Here is an 18,648-nt window from a genome sequence, read left to right as displayed (position 1 = left end):
GAAGAAATGGAGATTTTTCCCTCTTTTTGTCGCCACGAGCACGTGCCTTCCCGGGCGATTTCCAGCCGCAGGGCGCGCACCCCTCGAGCACGACGGGCCAATGTCGGACACTGATTCCCACGAAAGGACGCGTTCGGCCATCGATTAAAGGGGGATAGGTCACTTGAAATCTTTCTGCACTCTTCTTTCTGTCTTCACGGTGGGTGAATTCTTTTCTACACATTTGAGAGGGAGAGAATGTATGTTTCCCATGAATTGTAGCAAATGTAACCGGTTGATTTGAATCCCTCAAGGAGTCATTTCAAATGAGCCTGACATTGATGCACATACAGTATATTTACCTTCATAGTATATGGTTTCATTGGAAAAATGACAAAATAGTGAGGCTCGTTCAAGTGTCGCCCCCTGTTGGCCACTCTGAAATAGTGCACAAGTCCAAGCCACAAATTGACTTTTCTTGCCCTGTATTTTTAAAAATCAATCATCCCGAAATATCCCATCGTTTTTGTAAACCATGCTTAATTTCTCCTGTCATTTTCCGATGAGACACCCTGATTTTAGCCGTGCTCCGCTTTTACTTTGGGATAAAAGCGTCGGCCGGAAATGTCTCTTCCGTTTCCTGTCGAGTGTTTCTAGCTTGTTTGATGCTCCCCCGCTCTGCCGCTCTGTCGTTCTCGGAGGAGGAAAAAAAGACAGGAGTCCACTCGTCCTTGCTCAGCCTCAGGACCCACTCCACTCCACTCCTCCCCCATTCTGTCCAGGCCAGTTTGTCTCCCGTCTCTCATCTCCCATCTCATCTCATTTCATTTCCCACCCCGAGTCATCAGGATGAACCCCCAATGCGCCCGGTGCGGGAAGATTGTTTACCCGACAGAGAAAGTCAACTGCCTGGACAAGGTGAGTACTTTTTATTTTATTTTCCAAAGCAAAAACTTTTGGACTTTGAATTGCCCTTGAACAAGACGGACAGGCGTTGAGACGGACATCAAGTAGATTGTATTCGTCACGTTGCATTTTGTCATTCAAAAACACAAAGTTGTCGCATCACTGAGTGGATTTATTATCATTTTAAGAGTTTTCCCTCTTGGAACTGCGAATGGCGAGGAAGACATTGGTCTTGATTATAAGTACCACTTTAGTTTTATTCAGGCCAGCAATTGCTTTGAAAAACTGAAAGTAGGAAGGAGCGTATGGGCCGTCACATGCATAAAAGATGGCACGACAAAGTCCGATGAATTATTAAGCCTCGTCTCGTGTCGGATGACAACAACCACGCCTCCGATCTGCTATTTGCACTTTTTATTTCCATTTTTTTTTCTCCACTAAATGAGTTCTAAAGTGGTTGTATTTTCCTCCCAATGTTTAGAACTGGCACAAAGGTTGCTTCCACTGCGAAGTCTGCAAGATGACGCTGAACATGAAGAACTACAAAGGTTACGACAAGAAGCCCTACTGCAACGCGTGAGTGGCCTCGATCGGGCTCGACCGGGCGACCGATCCAACCCGGGCCGGCCTTCCCATCTGCATATCAAAGGCCTTTCCGGCTTCCTCTCTGGAACAAATGGCCCCGCCGGGGGTCTTTGTTTCTGCTCCTTTTTGGAACAATTGTGTCTTTTCCTCTCCCTCGGTTTCCTCGAGCCCCGCCCACTCGGAGTTTGTCCTTTAGCCACTTTGGCTACGGGGCGCTCCTTTCCGTGTCTGTCCATCCGGTTTACATGTAAATACGAAGGTTCCGCCTACGCTTTGCTGGCTACTTCAGCACTTTTTAAAAAAAAAACTATAGGTATTTTTAAATGTATTTTTTTTTTGTTCTTTTGCGCAGACACTACCCCAAGACGTCCTTCACGGCCGTGATCGACACGCCGGAGAACTTGCGGCTGAGGCAGCAGAGCCAACTACAGAGTCAGGTGAGTACCAGACTGGCGCTTGCCTTTTGGCACTTGGCTTTTGGCACTTGGATTTTGGCGTCCGCTTGAGTGGCTGCTTCTCGCAGGCCGTCTACAAGAAAGACTTTGAGGAGAGCAAAGGTCGCGGCCTGGGCCCGCTTTCCGACACGCCCGAGATGCGGCGCCTCAGACGCACTCAGGAACACATCAGTAACGTATGGAGCTCTTCTATCTTTTGTGTGCGTGGGTGCCGTGAGCGGTGTCAGCTTTTGTCAGTGAGAAAAGCCAGCAGCGCAATATCAAGTGAGTACGAGACGTCAATCCCATGAAAAAGGATCCTTTTCCATCCTTCACTCAGTCTTATTCAAATGCCTTTTTTGTGAAAAGAAAAGTCACAAGGTTATGTTATCTGTCTTCTGCATACTAATGTATTCTATTCCTTGGACGGATGCTGGATCTCACTCCGTTTTTTTTTCCCTTTTTAAATCTCTCAAAAGTGGCAAGGAAATGAGCGTTCTCCTCTCTTATTGGTCTTCTCTGCCGATGTTCCGCCGTCAACTTTGACCTCGCCGCGTGTGAAGCGGCGGAGGCGGCGGCGGCGTGGGAGGAAGAGAGGAGAGGAGAAAGGCTGTCGCCACTGGCCCGTTACGTAAGCCTCGTTTGCCTCGCTGGTGTTGCTGCGGATGAAAGGCGTCGCCGTCCGCTTACGTAAGAAGCGCGCAAAAAAAAAAGGTGCGCTTGTTTGCTAGCAATCCCAAAGAGAAGCGCAATTTTGCCATCTGCCGCCGGCTATAGACGTCCAATCAATCGGACGTCTGTGCAAACTTTGACTGTAACGCCCGACGTGCGAGCGCACGACGACAGATGGCGGCGGGCGGCGTTTACCTCCGCCGCCATCTGACGCCAGAATGCCGGGCGCCGCGGGAACAGATGAACCGACCAAAATACCCCCTTTTGTTTTGCTGCTATTTCCACCTTTGTAGCAAATTTGGGGGCTCAAAACTCCGATTGACATTGCCTTCCTTTGGGTGGCTTTCCTTCTTTCCATGACAGGCCACCAAGCTGCTCTTGAAAATTCCAAAAAGCCAGGTCCAAGGTGACGCCGCTGATAAGTTCCCGAGTGGAAGCTAAATGCGGCCCGCTGACGCCACACCACCGCGATAAGACGTCGTCCTCCGTGACCGACGGCCCGGCGCCCGCCCCCGCCGCCGCAGTCTTTGGACACCCGCGCACACGCACGCTTGGGACCAGAGAATAGTGGCAAGGACAATTTGACATGGAGCATTTGGAGAGACCGGCGGCGCCCACGGACACGGGTCAGTCCATTTTGGAGGAATATGTGGACGGACGGCCAGATGACAGCGTCTTTCTTTCTCTATCTAGCGCTGCCGAACGCCACGGGCGGAGAGGAAGAGCGCGACGTCGGCGCCGAGCCGCTCGTCCGCTCGGAGACGTCGGATAAAGAGCGGGCCCAACCAAGGGACCCGTCGGTCGGCTCGACGGACCGGTCGGAGAATACCACCCAAGTCCAAGAAATAGACGGCCCAGGAGGACGGGAAGCGTTTGAGCCGGTCGGTGACCTCTGGCTTGAGGCCACCCGGCCGTTCCTAATCCTTATTTTTTCCCCGTGCGCCCAGGCCCGCGGCCACGCCCCGGTCTTCCCGGACCCAGACTTCGACAGGCGATGCGGTCTCCTGGTCAGCCAGGTCGGTGCTCCTAACCCATTGCCGTTGCCCCTTCTAAGATGGCTGCCTCTCGGGCACGCCACCGGCCACTTTTTTCGGCCGCCACAGTTTGAGTGGCATCGAGCCGCCCCTTTCCCACACACGATTGGCCTCATCCGAGAACAAGGAAGCCACGTAGAAATCCAAAGTGTCACGCAAAAGTGCCACGAGAGCCTGTCAAATTCCCACGTCGACGTCTTGTCGCCGTCAGAGCAGATGAGATGCGCTTAAGCCCAAGTCGAGCAGCTCGACGTAAGCCCAGCTGGAGCCGCGTCGCCCTTGGCGACCGTCATTCAAAAGAGACTAAAAGCGTGACCAAACGGCAAAGCCGCCAGGCGTGGGAGGCCGGGCTGCCGGGCTGCCGGCCCGCCCACGCGTGGTGACTCACGGGCCGCTAAGCCCCCTCCTGAGTCATCCTGGCCTTTAGCTAACTGGCTAGCTCGGCTCGGTGCCTTCTAAAGAAAATAAGCGGGGGGGGGGGGGGTTTGTGTGATGCTGTGATTCCTTCCAATATTTGATTGATGTTTGTTTCTATTTTTTTAAAGTAGAAAAATACGGCATCTACAAAATGACTTTTTAAAAGACATTTTCAAAAGGAGATATGTGTTTTTGTGTACCAGGTCAAGTACAAAGAAGAGGCGCAGCAAAAGATGCGGAGCAGCTTGTACCATCACCTCCCCCAAACGCTCCACACCCAGCTGGCAAAGATGGCCTCTGAGCTGCAGAGCCAGGTATGCCAGGCCAGGCAGCTTTAATATAGATAGACAAAAAAATGTTTTTACCAATACTATTTTTCGTGGACTTTCACACACGTTATTTTTTTTTCTTTTCTTTCAGACCAAATACAAGTCGGCGGGCGAGAAGGAGCTCCGCCACTCTTTTTACTCCACCCTCCCCGTCACGGAGGAGACGCGGCGCGCCAAAGACGCCGCCCAGCTGCTCAGCCAGGTAACGTCCGGCGGCCCCGTGGGACGGCGGGAGACGGCGCCGTCCAAATCAAGGCCGGCGTGGTCCGACAGGTCAAGTACAAATGGAGCGGCAAGAAGGACATGGCGGCCTGCCTCTACGCCACCTTGGCGGACACCTCGCAGACCGTCTTGGGCCGAGACATGAGCGACCTTCAGAGCCAGGTGCGGTCGGACCCAGTAGCTGGCCCGAAAAGCCTGCCCGCAAAGCCTAACGCCCTCCCTCCCTCCCTTCCTCCCTCCCTCTGTGTTTTTCAGATCAGGTACAAAGAAGACGGCATGAGGAGCCTGTCGCAGAGTTTCTACTCTCAGTTGGACAAAACCAACGAGTGCGAGTTTGCCAAGAGCGTGGCGAAGCTCCAGAGCCAGGTCGGTCGGTCGGCTCAGTCCGTCCGTGCGTCCCTGTATTTTCCCAACTACGCCATAGCCGTGACGTAAGATTATTCTCCCCGCAGGTGAAGTACAAGGAAGAGGCCCGGAAGGCAATGTCCTCCTCTCTCTTCTCCAAACTGCCCGAGACGCCGCACACTCGGCGGGCCAAGGAGCTGGCGGCGCTCCACAGTCAGGTCAGCTCACGGCCGGGAAGGGGGCCGGGAGGGAGGCCGGGAGGGAGGGAGCTTTTTCCGCTCCGGATCATAAAGCTTCTCTCTCTCTCTCCTTGGCCCTTTTCCGTCACATGCAGGTGAAATACAAGGAGGCCCTGAAAAGGACGTCCTCCACCCTCTATCACCTCTTGCCGGTGACGCGGGAGACGCATTTTGCCAAACGCGCCTCGGAGATCCTCAGCCAGGTCGGTCGACCGTGGCCTCCCTTCCTCGCCCGCCCTCTCACGCGCGCTCCCCTGTTCAGGCCGACTACAAGTGGGACAGAGAGGAGCCGTCGCTGTATTCGGCCATGGCGCAAACGCCCGACACTCTCTTTGCCAAAACGCTGGCCGAAGCCCGCAGTCCGGTGAGCCTCGAACGTGGCTCACCGGACTGCGGGCCCATCGTCTCTCCTCTCCGTCCATGTTTTAGGCCAAGTACGGGCAGGAGGCCAAGCGGCGGGCCTCCACCCCTCTCTACGCCAACCTCCCCGAAACGCCGGAGACCCGACACGCCAAAGAAGCCGGCGCGCTCCAAAGCCAAGTGAGTCCCGTTCCCGGCCGTCTATTTGCTCCGGATGAGGTGAGCGGCCGTCCAAGGGTTCCCCTAAAAATTGCAACAGATAGCGTACCGAGCGGAGGGCAAGAAGGCCCTGACGTCGTCGCTGTACTCGCGGCTCTCCGACACCCCCGAGATCGGCTCGGCCCGCCGGGCGACGCTGACGCAGAGCCGGGTGAGGTGCCCCGCCCTCTGCTTCTTTTTCCTTGGGTGCAAATGAAAATGACGCCGGTGGCCTCTATTTCCCCATGGCAGTTCAAGTACAAAGCGGAGAGCGTGAAGAGCCTGGCCGACAGCGCCTACAGCCGACTGGCGGACACCGCCGAGACGCGACTGGCCGGGACGCTCTCTCTTCTCGTCAGCCAGGTGAGGGTGGGGGAGGCGGCGGCGGTGGCGGCGGCGGTGGCGGCAGTGGCGGCCGCCGGTCTCACCCGTCCTTGGCGTCACTGCAGACCCGCTACAAGGAGGCCGGCAGGAAGCTGGCGGCCGGGTGCCTCTACGGCCAATTGGCGGAGACCCCGCAGACGCTACGCGCCAGGGAGGCCACGCGACTGCAGAGTCAGGTCAAACTGGGAATGCTAGGGTGCAATTGGCTTTTAGACCCAATGTTGTGTCATCTGGAGTGGCTTATTATATAGGTGGAAAAAAGAAAGATTTTTGTGTTTGACCCGGCCAGGTGTTGTACAAGTTGGAAGCTTTGAAGGCGCAGGGCAGCAGCCTCTACTCTCGACTTGCCGCCACGCCACAGACGGACTTGGCCAAAGTGCTCACTGAGTTCCAGAGTCAGGTATAAACGCCGCCTCCTCGCCGTCCATCGAAATGTCCCGGCTGACGCGGTGTGCGCGCGCGCGCGCGCCATAGAATAAATACAAGGCCAGAGGCGGAGGGGAGAAAAATGGCGCCCTATTTCACAAGATGGCCAGCACCAACCAGACGGAGTTCGTCAAGCAACTCAGCCATATTCAAAGTCAGGTGAGGCGTCTCCTCTGGTGTCCGGTACCAGACGATGGACCCAACTCCGTTCCGTAGCGCCGCAAACAAATGATCAGATGCCGTTTCCAGAGCAAGTACCGCGAGGACACGGCCCACCCGACGACGGCGCCCTTGTTCTCGGCGCTGGCCCAGACCCCGGACACCCGCTCGGCCAAGGAAGCGGCCGACTTGTTCAGCCAGGTGGGCGTCCGCTTCCGCTCATCCAACGAGACGTCGCGCTGACGCCATTTTTGTGGCGTCAGCGTCTCTACCGGGACGCCGGAAAGAGGGAGATGGCCAACAGTTTGTACTCGCTGTTGCCCCACACCAAAGAAACGCAACACGCTAAACGACAGAGTCGGCTACACAGCCAGGTCACCTTGATCTTTTTCCATCTTTCAACCGGTCGAGTGCTGGAGGGACGTCGTCCGGCGAAAAGCTGAAAGCTCATTTCTTTTTCAGAAGTTGTACGGGGAGGAAGGCAGGAAGGAGGCCGCCTGCACTTTGTACGCCCGGATGCCTCAAACCATCCAGACGGCGTTGGCCAAAGAGCTCAGCAGGACGCAGAGCGACGTCAGTGCCATCTTTGTCTCTCCGTGTCTCTTCTTCTCCGTGGCCGTTTCCGCCATGGAAAGCCCCAAATGTTTGATTGGCGTAGAAATTCTACAAGGAGGAGTACAATCGGCAGAAAGGCAAGTCGCAATACGCCAGCCTGAAGACGCTGCCGGAAGTGGAGCGCGCCGCGGCCCTGACCAAGAAGCACGGTGACGTACGGAAGCCGGACCCGCTCACCCCGACAAATGAATAGCCCAAGTACCCGCACCGCACCGCGGCGCCCTCTGCCCTCTTCGCAGGTCAGTTACAGGAAGGGGAAGGAGGAGCTTCACCGCTACAGCTGCGCGCCCGACAGAGCGGACGTGGTCAACGCCCTCAACGCCGCCAAACTGGCCAGCCGGGTGCGTGTCGATACGTGCCGCCGACACGCGCCGGCCAGAACTTTTTGACCGCATTCGCCGCACTTCTCGGGCCCGCAGGCGGCGTACGGGAGGGACGTCGGGCGGCCGCCGCCGCCGCCGGGCGACGCTTCTCTCCCCGCTCGCTCGGACATTCAACATGCCCAACGGGCGTCCACACTGGCCAGCCAGGTAACGGCCCCACCACACGTCCAATGGCGGCCCACTTGAAAGGCTTCCAAAAACAAAGTATGGTTCTCCCTCCCAGGTGGAGTACAGGCAGGCGTGCGGGCCCCCTCGCTACAACCCGCTGGATTGCGTGTCCTTCAAACAGCAGCAAGCCGCCGCCGCGCTGGCCAGCCAGGTGAGGCGCCCGTGGCGTAGCGCTGCGCTCCGACCCATTTTTCTCCTTGGACAGGTCAAGTATAAAAGCCAGCAGAAGCAGAGTGGCCAAGATGGTTTGGACCTGCCTAACCTCCTGCAGCTCCAACACGCGCTGCACGCCAGCAGACTGCAGAGTGACGTACGTACACGTGCCGCCGCCGCCGTTGACCCGTTGAATAGTAGACCTCTCCTCCGGGGGAAACAAAGAAAAACGGACGGGGAGAAGGTGCGGTTGACGTCCGTCCGTCACTTGGATGAAAAGCACTGTGTTTGGGGAACAGCTGGAGTACAAGAAGGGGCGTGGGCAGAACCCGGCTCACTTCCAGCTCCTGGCCATGGACACGGTGGAACGGCGCCACCACAAGGAGAACTTCCTTCTACACAGCCAGGTATGGCGTCACGCCCACAATTTACGGGAGCGGGGAGTGAGTAGCCCCGTTCCAACTGCCCATTTGCGCCGCCGCCCCCAGGTCAATTACCGGCGGGCTTACGAGGAGAGCAAAGGCCGCAGCGGTTTGCAGCTGGCCGACACGCAAGCCTACCAAGTGCACAAGGAGGCGCAGAAGATGCAAAGCCAGGTAAATGGCGGCGGCGGCCGTGCCGTGGTGGCCCCCCGTGGGGACCCAGTTGGGACCCAGCGGGGACCCGCCCGTGCCAGCAAAACGCTCCACTTGGGCAGAAGGAGTACAAGCGCGACTACGAGGAGAACGTGAAGGGGAAAGCCTCGCTGGAGCTGGAGCAAACGCCGCAGTATCTGATGGCTCGTCGGGCCACCCGTCAGCTGGATGAGGTCATTCCAAAGCTTTTGGGGGCCGCACTCAAATCTTTGAACAACCTTCTGCACAACAAATACCTACTAAAAAAAGACCATTTCACTCTACCTAGTATCAAAAATGCTGTCATCTCATCCCATGGCCAGAAGGAGTACAGGAAGGACCTGGAGGAGGAAGTCAAGGGGCGAGGCTTATCCGGCCTGGGCCTGGAGGACACGCCCGAGCTGCTCCGGGTCAAGCGGGCCAAAGGCATCCTGGACCACAACGAGTACCGCAAAGATCTGCGCCGGGGGGTCCTGGGTAAAGGGATGCGCCTGGGTCCCGACGTTCTGGAGGTGCGGCGGGCCCAGAGGGCCTCCCAAATTCTAAGTCAGGTGAGAGCGACCGACCGCCGTGCGTCCTTTGCCTCCTACCCGAAGTCACGCTGTGTGTGTGTGTGTGTGTGCCTGCGCTCATCCGGCAGAGCGCCTACAGGCAGACGGAGCACCTTCGGGAGAACTCGTACGGAAGCGTCGGCGACACTCCCGAATTGCTGCGCGCCTCCTTCCTCAAAGAGGTCTACAGTCAGGTGAGGGGGGGGTCCGCTCCTTCCGTCCGTCCGTCAGGGGGCCTCTTTTGTCTATCCTATCCTTCCCTCCCTCCAGAGGAAATACAAAGACGAGGCGGAGCGGGCAAGAGGTCGCTACAGCGCGCCGCCGCTCACCCCAGAGATGGAACGAGCCAAAGCTAATCAAAGACACGTCAGCTCGGTGAGGGCGCGGGAAAGCGGGAAGGAAGCGTGTCCTCCGTCTTGCCGACGGGCATATTAAATCTGACACCGTCCCCTAGATGCACTACTGCTGGGATTCCAAGCTGATGAGAGGGCTGGCGTCCTCCGTCGGCGACACGCCCGAGATTGTCCTCGCCAGAGAGAACGCCAAGAAGATCAGTGACGTACGGAACGCATCTCCATGTCCTCTCCTGGGGAAAGGCCCAAACGGATGGGTACATTTTCATGGGATCCGACGTGGGGCTGAAACAGCGCGGCGTGTGCGTCCAGGTGCGGTATCGGCAAGAATCGGGCAGCGGGACGGCCGTGGCCGAAACGCTGGACACCAAAAGAGCCCGACGGAACCAGGAAAACATCAGCTCCGTGAGCCAGCTGGCCCGCCCGCTCGCCGCCGCCAGTAACTTGACCCAAGCTGACTTTGTCCGCGCCGCCAGGTCAAGTACCGCCGTGGGCTGGAAGAAATCCGGGGGCGAAGCTGCACCCTACTGGACACCCCCGAGTACCGACGAGTCAGGAGGTCTCAGGACTCGGTTTCCACGGTAGCCACGAGTGGCGGTGGCGACGTGAAACTCGCGCCGACCGGGACGTGTGATCGCCGATTAATAACGTTTTTTTTCTTCTCTCCTCCAAAAAAAAAACGGCCTTGTGTTTTCTCACTGACAAAACTGCGCATTGCGTGTGGATGTTGGCGTGTGTTTGTCAATGTTTGAAATGGATTTGACCCGGTGTCTTTTGTTTATTTTTGCCACCGCAGGCAAAGTACCACGAAGACTTTGAGCGCGGCCGCGGTCGAGGCTCCACGGACGAGGAGCGTTACCAGCAGAGCAATCGCGTCCTGCCCGACGTGGGAGCCAACCACCAGATGGAAACCGACAGGCGACCCGGAGGCATCATCGTAGGTAGGTTGGCTTATGGTATGGGCGGCGGCGGCGTCGTCGTCGTCATTAGGGGCTGACCTTGCTCGAGGCTAGGACTGGACATTTAGCGCTCTTGTGCTTCACAGCCCCCGTGCTTCCCGGAGCGTACCAACAGGGAGCGCACACGCAGCCTCCGTACCACGGCTACATGCACCAAACCAGCATGTCGTCCGTCCGATCCGCGGTCACCTCCCCGCCGCAGCCGTCCGCCGTGGTGAGCCGCTCGCCGTCAGTCCGGTGGCGACTTCCGGCCGGCCCACGCGTCTCAACATTTCCGTCCCACCCTCACGCAGCGCGTTTACCGGGCGCTGTACGACTACGCGGCGCAAGACCACGACGAGGTCTCCTTCAGGGACGGCGACGTCATCGTCAACGCGCAGCCCATCGACGAGGGCTGGATGTACGGCACGGTGCGGCGGACCGGCAAGTCCGGCATGTTGCCCGCCAACTACGTGGAATGGTGCAACTAGTGGGACTGGAGTATTTGGACACAAAGTCTGTCTGTTTATGTCTTTGGATTTGGCCCTTGGCTGGGCGCAAGTCAACGCTTTACTTTGAACGATGATTTATTCCCCAGTACTTCTCCATACGCATGACATATTATTTTTCACGTTATTTCTTCTCACACTGGCTCTTTGTATTGCTGTGATTCACATGGCACACGCGAGAGGAATTAAAATGGCGTTTGTTAGCACAAATGCAACTTTGTGTTTCATCTTTTGGAGATACAATTCCTTCTGGCTGAATATTGCGTCTTGTGTGATCCGTAATGCGGTTATATTGACCCATTTGTTGAATGATAGTTCACCCGTTTCATTTCTATTTGATTGGATATAAAGGCCCGGCATCCCATAAGATAAGGCTTTCATTTCAAACTCCTATGTGGGGGCAGGGGGGTTGCCATAAAAATCAGCCCACGTCGAAAACAACAACTTCGTGGTGGACTTGTGTTCGTGTCCTTTAACAAACGTGTCTTGGTTGGAGCTGACACAAATGAGGCCGTTTAGATCATGCGATTAAAAACATGAAAAGACGCTTACAAACAAAACAAAGCTAACGGGTCAACAAAAGTGTTTTTTCTTCCATAGTCTTTTCCGGTTCGTTTCATTTCCGGCTCACCAATGTGACGTCAATTCCGTCGTCGCTGTTGCTACTGTCTCGCGTGAATGAACCGGTGGCGACTTATTGTTGTACAAAATGATGTCCTTTCTTCCTAAACTCCTTCTTGTGATGCTCCTGGCGTTCCCCGCGCACGTCGTTTTTAGAGGTTTGTATACGTATTTGGGTTTTTTTGGACCCCTTTTGTTAGCCTGCCTGCCTGGGCGAGCGCTAGCTTAGCATAGCATCCGGGTAAAGACCGTCTGTCCATCAATTGTCGTGCCTCATCATTCTTATAGTTGATTTTGTTAATATAACGACTTCGACAAACCCTAGTTTGTACACAGTTCTTGTAATATCCCGCGTGCATTGTGCACATGATTCACTTTAAATGAGTTCTCTTCGTTTAGACTGACGTGTCCTTCCTGCTAGCCGCCAGCTAAGCAGCCTCCATTGTATGGCACTGATTGCATTGAAATCTCATTTGCGAAAGCGCTTTATCCTCGCTGGGTTCGCGGGGGGGGGGGGGGGGGGTGCTGGAGCCCACCCCAGCTGAGATCGGGTCAGAGGCGGTCCGCATCGTGAGGCAAGGCGCTAAGCACTCATCAATGTAACCCAGCTAGAAATTGAGCCGTTTGGTATTTTTCAACAATGTAAATACACACCTTGAAGGAAAAGAGGATTGTTGTTGTTGTCACTTTTGCTTTTTCAAATGGAAGTGACTCCCACACCCATTTGTGCGTCCACGCAGGAGCCGTGGTTCGCGGCGAGGACCCCACGGAGGACGAGGAGGCCGCGGAAGATGACGCCACGGACCAAGTGGCGGACGAGGACGACGAAGCCGAAGTGGAAGACGACGAGAACGCCCAACTGGTGAGGGTCGGGAGCGGCCCACCCCACCACGCCCGACCCGGCCGGCCGCTAAATTGCGCTTCCTTTCAGGTGGAAGAAAGGGAGGACGAGGAGGAGGAACCGTCGGCCGGCGAGATGCGGGCCTCGCCCGACGCCGACACCGCCATCTTGTTCGTCAAAGGGGAAGGTGAGTGAGAGGGTGGCCGGCCGGCCGGTAGGGCGTTCTGCTCTGCGACCAGTCATTGACTAAAACCCGTGGCCGGCCGGCCGGCCACTCCACAGACTTCCCCGCCAACGACGTGGTCAAGTTCCTGCTGGGCTTCACCAATAAAGGTTCCGAGGACTTTGTGGTGGACTCCCTGGACGCCTCCTTCCGATACCCGCAGGTGAGTGACCGCCAACGTTCTACTTGGAATTCCCAGATGGGCTCTTTGAAAGGCCAATCTTTTTGGGGGGCGGGACAGGACTACCAGTACTACATCCAGAACTTCACGGCGTTGCAGCTGGGAATGGCGGTGGCGCCCGGTCGCCAGGCCACCTTCGAGTACTCTTTCGTCCCGGCAGAGCCCATGGGTGGGCGTCCCTTTGGCCTGGTGGTCAACCTCAACTACAAGGACGGCGAGGTGAGCCCGGCGGGAGCCCGGCGGGAGCCGCCGGCCTAAGGCGCCGTCCCCTCCTTTTGACCAGGCCCGTTCTTTTGGAGCAGGGGAACGTCTTCCAGGACGCCGTCTTCAACCAGACGGTCACCGTGACCGAGAGGGAGGACGGACTTGACGGAGAGACGTGAGCAAAGCTTTTTTGTTGTTGTTGTTGTGGTGGTGGTGGTGGTGGTGGTGGTGGCGGCGATCCATTCTTTTATTCTCCCTCTGCCATAGCATCTTCATGTACGTCTTCCTGTCCGGACTGAGCCTGCTGGTCATCGTGGGCCTTCACCAGCTGCTGGAGTCCCGAAAGGTAAAAGCAGAAAAGCCGCCGCCGCCGTCACTCCTCCGCCGAACCACCCGCCCACCTCTGCGCCTCCGTCCAACAGAGGCGCCGTCCGGCAGCTAAAGTGGAAATGGGAACATCTGGTCACAACGACGTGGATCTCAGCTGGATCCCGCAAGAAACGCTCAACCACATCAGTAAGACGATGGCTGGCTCGCTCGCTCGTGTCACACGCCGTCTGTCCTTTTCACATTTTCATCCTCCTTCCTGAACTTTGCTCACGTTCTTCTCTCGCTTCCGGCACTCTCCCGTCACGCCTTCAGTGCAGAGTTGCAGAGGTGAGGCTCGGTCGCGGCTACTTTTTTTTGCTTAGAAAAACAACGTAGAATAGTAAGGCTTTCGACAGCAGCTTTAAAATTGGAGGTGATTCAGGTGAACAAGAAAATGATTGGCCTAGGAAATGGGTGCTAATGTGTCCTTTTTTTCCTTCTCCTGCCTTCCCAGACAAAACATCGCCCAAAAGGTCCCCGCGCAAACGCAACAAGAAGCGCTCGGGCGGGTCCGACGAGTGACGGCGAGCCGACGCCCGCCCGCCCACCCGCCGAGCCGTCCGTACCACGAGCGGCACTTTTTTTGAGTTTTTGCCTCCTCCCCCCCAAAAAAGCCTTTTTGAAACGCCAAAGTCTTCGCCCCGCATCGTACGGAAGACGCCCACGATGCCGCCGCCGCCACCGCTCAAGACGAGGTAGCGACGGACGTCCCACGGTCGGGACGCCCGTCTCGGTGGGCGACGGGCGGGCGGGAGAGAGGCTCAGAAGGGCCGTACAAATGTTTGTGAAAATGTTTCTGTTTAAACGCTCGGGGGGCAACTTGAACGGTTTGTGTCAGTTGAACTCAAGTTGCAGACTACTGTTCATTGAATTTTATTTGACTTTCTAATATCTGCAAACAAAATGTGATTTGCACTTGCGTGAAGCTCAATGTCTATAAATAGATGTGAAAAGCTGGCCGGCTGGTCATTTGGACGGCCTTCCTACAATCAGGGTGCCGCCGGCGCGCGCGCCAGGTGCGTCTTGATGCTGTCGATGAGGCGCAGTTCCTCCTCCAGTGTCAGGTCCAAGTAGTCGTCCTCGTGACGCGGGATGTCCTCCAGGACCTCCTTGACCAGCTCGCTCTCGTCTGCCGCGCAAACAAAGACACTATCACGCACACATTAAGGAACACGCCGTCGGCCGGCCGGCTCGGACGTACCCGTGGAGCCGGACGACGTTGCGGGCTCCCCCTCCGGGGGCGCGGCGGGCCGGGAGACCCGTCCCCCGTTGTCCATCAGAAGCTCGGCGGCCGATTGGATGTCGCCGCCGGTGGAGGCCAGCGCCGCCTCCGCCTCCGAGCGCTCGAAACCCAAATACGACAACTGGACACAGAAGGGCGGTGCCTTTTTGTGGCGGTGCGCCACGCTACGCACTGGCTGGGGCGGGGCAGACGGCCAACCTACCCGCAGGACCTGCTCTTCCGTGTGGCACGCGGCTGGCGTTTGGCTCGCGTCCAGCAGGATCTGAGAGGCGACACAGTCAGTTTGGTGGCCGGGACGGGCGTGACGGAACGGAGCGTGACGGGGCAACCACCTGGAAGGCGCGCTCCACGTCGCCGTCGGCTTGGCGCAGCGCCACGGCGGCGTCCCTGTCGGCGTAGCCCGCCTGGGTCAGCGTGGCCAAGCCGGCCCGGGTCCGTCGCCGCTGGAGGCGCTCGCGCTCCCGCAGCTCTTCCCGCTCCTGAGTGGAAAGTCGGCCCATTGACACACTGGCTTGGCCAGAGGCGTCCGATTGGAGCGGCGGCCGGCGCCGGTGGAAACACTGACCTGTCGCTGGTTGGCGATGAGAACGGCGGCCTCGTGCGTGTCGCCGCCGCACGCACGCAGGCCCAGCCGTGCTTCCCGCTCGCTGAAGCCCAGCAGCATCAGCTCCGTCATTTTCTCGCCGTCGGGACGCAGGCGGGCGCACAGCGACTCGGCCTGGGGGGAATGAGCGCTCGCCGTCGGTCAATCGGTCGCCGGATCCGCCGGCTCTACTCACCTGCTCCAGCTGTCGGCGCGCCTGCGGGTCGTCGCCGTCCACAAAGGCCAACAGGCTCCACAGGAGGTGCAGGCGCAGGAAGAGCGCCTCCTCCCGCCCGGCATTGCCCTTGATGGACAGCAGCCTCTGGCGGCGCTCGCCGTAGCAGCGGAGGAAGCAGTCCTCGGCCCGCCGCAGGCGCTCGCGGGCGTCCTCCAGGCAGGACAGGGCCTCCAGGGCTTGGTAGCACCACACCACGTCCAGTTGCAGCACGCCGTAGTTGTCCACCGCGCCCAGCAGCGTGGAGCCGCACCGGCTGCGGGCGGCGACAATGTCAGTGTCGAGCGAGGGGCGGTTCCGTGGAGGTCGCCGTCCGTCATTGTCGCCGTTGTCCTCACCTGAAGTGGAGGTCAGCCTGCAGCAGGTGGCAGAGCGCCTCGTCGTGGCGTTTCCGCTTCATCAGGGCTCGCCCCTTTTCGTGGAGGCCCATGGCCAGGATCAGCGCCTTCTTTTCCTGCCGGGGGATCTCCAGCGGGTTGCCCTTCTGGTCGGCCACCTCCAGGAAGGGCGCGCTCTCCGGGTCCTGGCTGCCGTCTGTCGAGCGACACGAGGCGGGCCGTCAAATACATTTGGGCTTTAAAGAAGAAAGGGGTGGTACCGACAAACTCCTCACCTACCTCGTTCGGAGAGTATCTGGAAGCCCCTGTGCGTGCGCTGGACGCTGCGGTCGTGCGAGGTGGACGGCGAGGCCGACGGCGAGGCCGACGGCGAGGCGGCGGGGGAGCCCACTTTGAGGACCATCATCTTGCTGTGGTTGCCCACGCCCTGCTGGTCCAGCCGCGTACCTGGGGAGGGCCGGCGAAGCGGACTTCAGGGAGGGCGGGGGCCAGAGCGGCGAGGGGCCCGAGCGGCGGGGAGCCCGGCAACGTGCGCTCACCGCCGTCCAGGGTCTTCCCGTTCAGGATGACTTTGAAGTGTTCCAGCGTGCCCACTTCTCTCGCGATCCTAGGGAGGAGAAAGGAGCGAGTCGGTGGGTCCATCGATCGATCGGTCGGTCGGTCGCCATCCACGCCATTTTACCTGTCCATGAACTCCTGAGCGAGCACGTCCAAGCGGCTCTCCAAGAACATCCGGGACCGGCCTTCCTGGGAGAAGGAGAAGGCCACGTGAGAAGCCGGTGGCGCTCGGCGGTGCTTGCAACCGGCGGTGTTTACAAGCGGTTGTGACAGCGGCCGGCGACGGTCGTACCTTTCGACAGCCCGGCGGAAGCAGCAGCTCCAGCGTGGCCACGTCTGTTTCCTTGAAGGTACGGTTGCCTTGACCTCGCTGGAGTGCCCGTGCGCGAAGGTGCTCCAGGGCACCAGACACCTCCTGAGCCGGTAGATGCAGCAGGGCGCCGTAGAGTTCCGCCAGTTCCTGAAGGGGGTAGTTTCGGGGACAAGACTTGGTTTCTATCCTTCGACCCCCTTCGCCCGACCGACCGCCCGCCCGCCGGGCCAAGAGCGACCTCTCCTCAAAGAGCCATTTGGAGCGCCTCCCACCGTCAAAACAACTCGTTGGCGAGCTTGTCACGGGCAAACCAAGGGCCTCACCTGCATGTGAGAATTTCCAGCTTGCTGCCGCTCGTCGGTGTACGGCTCCGTCCACAACCGAATCCTGTCCCGCTTCAGCAACGTCTTCAATTTGGCTTCCAAGTTCTGCTCCGCCATTCTCCGCTGTGACGTCACAAGCAAGCGCGTCTACGACATCGGCCTCGCAAAGTTTCAGTCGCGTTAGTCGCGTCAGTCGAGATCTCCGCGCGCTACGTCGACGTCACGAGACTTGCCTCGCCGTCAGTCGAGATTTCCGCGCGCTACGTCGACGTCACGAGACTTTTACCTTTCGTCTCTTTCTCTCTGACGTCGTCGCCTTCTTTTCGCAGATTTCCTCCACGGAGACGAGCTCTCACTTGGACCGCCACCCGCCAGGTACGACTCGCGTAAACGACCGCTGGGCCTGTGTCTCACCCGCCGGAGTGATGCCTCTTTGTCGATAGACGATATTTTCTGCTGGGGACGGAAACGGAAGATTTGGTTAAAGGGAAAAACGAGTTAGAATAAATGTTTCCCACATCGATTTGAGCCTACGTATGGCACTTGGGGCTCCTAAAAAAAGTTTTCTTTCAGCGACAATGTGACGTTTTTAAAAGCGAAACGATATTCTGTTGATCGACAGACACGTGACGAGGACGTATCGACCCCGAGTTTGACCGCCAGGGGACGACAACGACACGGAAAAATAGAATCGAATTGAATGGAATGCCTTTGTTGTCATTCCACAATCCGTTACTCGTCGGTCCAATGTGTGTAGGCGTTCAATAAAGAGGGAAAATGTCTCATCACATTTCAGTGGATTAAAAAGCGAACTTTTTGCATTAAAAAAAAAAAAAAAAAGTTTTTAAATGAATAAACGCGTGGCGGACGGACGCGAGAATGAAGTTGCCGTGGAAACGTGAGCGCGCGCGGGCCAAACGAGGAAGCGTCAGAGTTCAGGTGAAGTTCAGCAGATAAGCGTATGTAGGACGTGCTCCGTCGGGAATCGCCGCCGTCGTTTGAAGCCGCGCTAATGATGCTCGGGATTCTCCCCGAGCGAGCGTCGTCACTTCATCCGCTCGCGCCCAAGGTCAAAGGTCAGGCCCCAAAAATGGCAGAGCCACCAAATCTTTGGCCGGCGCTAAACGTCCGGGAGGGACCAAACATCACAAATTTTGCCAAAAACGTGAGCGTGGCGTTGGCCTTTTTGTTTTGGTAGCTTCTTTTGAGGGCCCTTACTAGCTCACCAGGAGGCGGCCTCCCGTTTTTTTTCCGGGCGGGTGGCAAGGGCGCCGACGCGCTGAGGTCGGCCAATGTTTGTGCAGATTTGTGCTTTTCTTGGAGCGCGCTTTTGAAGCCGTCGGTCCCGGCCGCCGCATCTTCCCCGAGAGCGTTTAAGGTGAGCGGCGTTCCGACTCGACTCGTGGCCTTTGATGCCGAGCGGCCCATGGCGTCCTCGTCTCTTTCAAGCCCGTTGCTTCACCTTAAACGGCAGCCCGGCACATCGACGTGCATGAATAATTCACGGCGCCACGTCGCATATAGTACATCAAATCCCAATCTCATCGGCACATAATCATCCGCCTCCCCGCGCACCTGATTGACCGAGCGCACTCTCTCTCTCTCGCTACGTCGGCTCGTCCTCATCGACATTCCCGACCGGC

General features: G+C 57.8%; 3 protein-coding genes across 15 annotated transcripts; 2 read left to right on the top strand and 1 right to left on the bottom strand.

Annotated features, from left to right (window-relative positions):
• The first annotated feature begins 65 nt into the window (after positions 1 to 65).
• Positions 66 to 11,183, top strand: LOC144209754 (LIM zinc-binding domain-containing Nebulette-like). 11 transcript variants are annotated; one of them, XM_077736220.1, is made up of 33 exons: positions 2,122 to 3,202; positions 3,270 to 3,457; positions 3,524 to 3,592; positions 4,231 to 4,341; positions 4,448 to 4,558; positions 4,612 to 4,740; positions 4,834 to 4,944; positions 5,031 to 5,141; positions 5,258 to 5,365; positions 5,425 to 5,526; positions 5,592 to 5,702; positions 5,782 to 5,892; positions 5,973 to 6,083; positions 6,170 to 6,280; positions 6,394 to 6,504; positions 6,579 to 6,689; positions 6,780 to 6,890; positions 6,953 to 7,063; positions 7,152 to 7,262; positions 7,348 to 7,458; positions 7,544 to 7,645; positions 7,724 to 7,834; positions 7,911 to 8,006; positions 8,061 to 8,415; positions 8,497 to 9,173; positions 9,263 to 9,367; positions 9,444 to 9,548; positions 9,628 to 9,732; positions 9,839 to 9,931; positions 10,003 to 10,107; positions 10,323 to 10,467; positions 10,572 to 10,699; positions 10,779 to 11,183. In XM_077736220.1, exons 1-33 carry the CDS (start codon positions 3,163 to 3,165, stop codon positions 10,953 to 10,955), a joined length of 4,494 nt encoding a protein of 1,497 aa, XP_077592346.1. In that variant the 5' UTR covers positions 2,122 to 3,162; the 3' UTR covers positions 10,956 to 11,183. The 11 variants fall into 11 exon arrangements, 8 of the variants coding, with proteins under 8 accessions (XP_077592353.1, XP_077592346.1, XP_077592348.1 ...); XR_013329227.1 differs by lacking the exons at positions 9,444 to 9,548; positions 9,628 to 9,732; positions 9,839 to 9,931; ... (2 more) ...; positions 10,572 to 10,699; positions 10,779 to 11,183 and having other exon boundaries at positions 8,497 to 8,604; positions 8,946 to 9,173; XR_013329228.1 differs by lacking the exons at positions 9,263 to 9,367; positions 9,444 to 9,548; positions 9,628 to 9,732; ... (3 more) ...; positions 10,572 to 10,699; positions 10,779 to 11,183 and having other exon boundaries at positions 8,061 to 8,165; positions 8,308 to 8,415; positions 8,497 to 8,816; positions 8,946 to 9,091.
• Positions 11,184 to 11,584: 401 nt separating this feature from the next.
• On the top strand, positions 11,585 to 14,367 carry ssr1 (signal sequence receptor, alpha). 2 transcript variants are annotated; one of them, XM_077736256.1, is made up of 10 exons: positions 11,585 to 11,752; positions 12,335 to 12,456; positions 12,526 to 12,622; positions 12,718 to 12,821; positions 12,900 to 13,058; positions 13,142 to 13,218; positions 13,311 to 13,389; positions 13,466 to 13,559; positions 13,686 to 13,700; positions 13,867 to 14,367. In XM_077736256.1, the coding sequence occupies exons 1-10, from the start codon at positions 11,683 to 11,685 to the stop codon at positions 13,932 to 13,934; spliced, it is 885 nt and encodes a 294-aa protein (XP_077592382.1). In that variant the 5' UTR covers positions 11,585 to 11,682; the 3' UTR covers positions 13,935 to 14,367. The 2 variants fall into 2 exon arrangements, with proteins under 2 accessions (XP_077592382.1, XP_077592383.1); XM_077736257.1 differs by lacking the exon at positions 13,686 to 13,700.
• On the bottom strand, positions 14,270 to 17,518 carry nub1 (negative regulator of ubiquitin-like proteins 1). 2 transcript variants are annotated; one of them, XM_077736250.1, is made up of 13 exons: positions 17,239 to 17,518; positions 17,006 to 17,128; positions 16,662 to 16,829; positions 16,494 to 16,558; positions 16,351 to 16,418; positions 16,091 to 16,258; positions 15,812 to 16,007; positions 15,435 to 15,729; positions 15,221 to 15,373; positions 14,988 to 15,134; positions 14,858 to 14,917; positions 14,614 to 14,776; positions 14,270 to 14,541 (listed from the first exon to the last, which is right to left on the bottom strand). In XM_077736250.1, the coding sequence occupies exons 2-13, from the start codon at positions 17,120 to 17,122 to the stop codon at positions 14,402 to 14,404; spliced, it is 1,740 nt and encodes a 579-aa protein (XP_077592376.1). In that variant the 5' UTR covers positions 17,123 to 17,128; positions 17,239 to 17,518; the 3' UTR covers positions 14,270 to 14,401. The 2 variants fall into 2 exon arrangements, with proteins under 2 accessions (XP_077592376.1, XP_077592375.1); XM_077736249.1 differs by having other exon boundaries at positions 17,292 to 17,518.
• Positions 17,519 to 18,648: the final 1,130 nt, after the last annotated feature.

Source organism: Stigmatopora nigra, chromosome 16 (genome assembly GCF_051989575.1).
Source record: "Stigmatopora nigra isolate UIUO_SnigA chromosome 16, RoL_Snig_1.1, whole genome shotgun sequence".
NCBI lineage: Eukaryota > Metazoa > Chordata > Actinopteri > Syngnathiformes > Syngnathidae > Stigmatopora > Stigmatopora nigra.
This window is presented reverse-complemented; position numbering and strand designations above follow the sequence as displayed.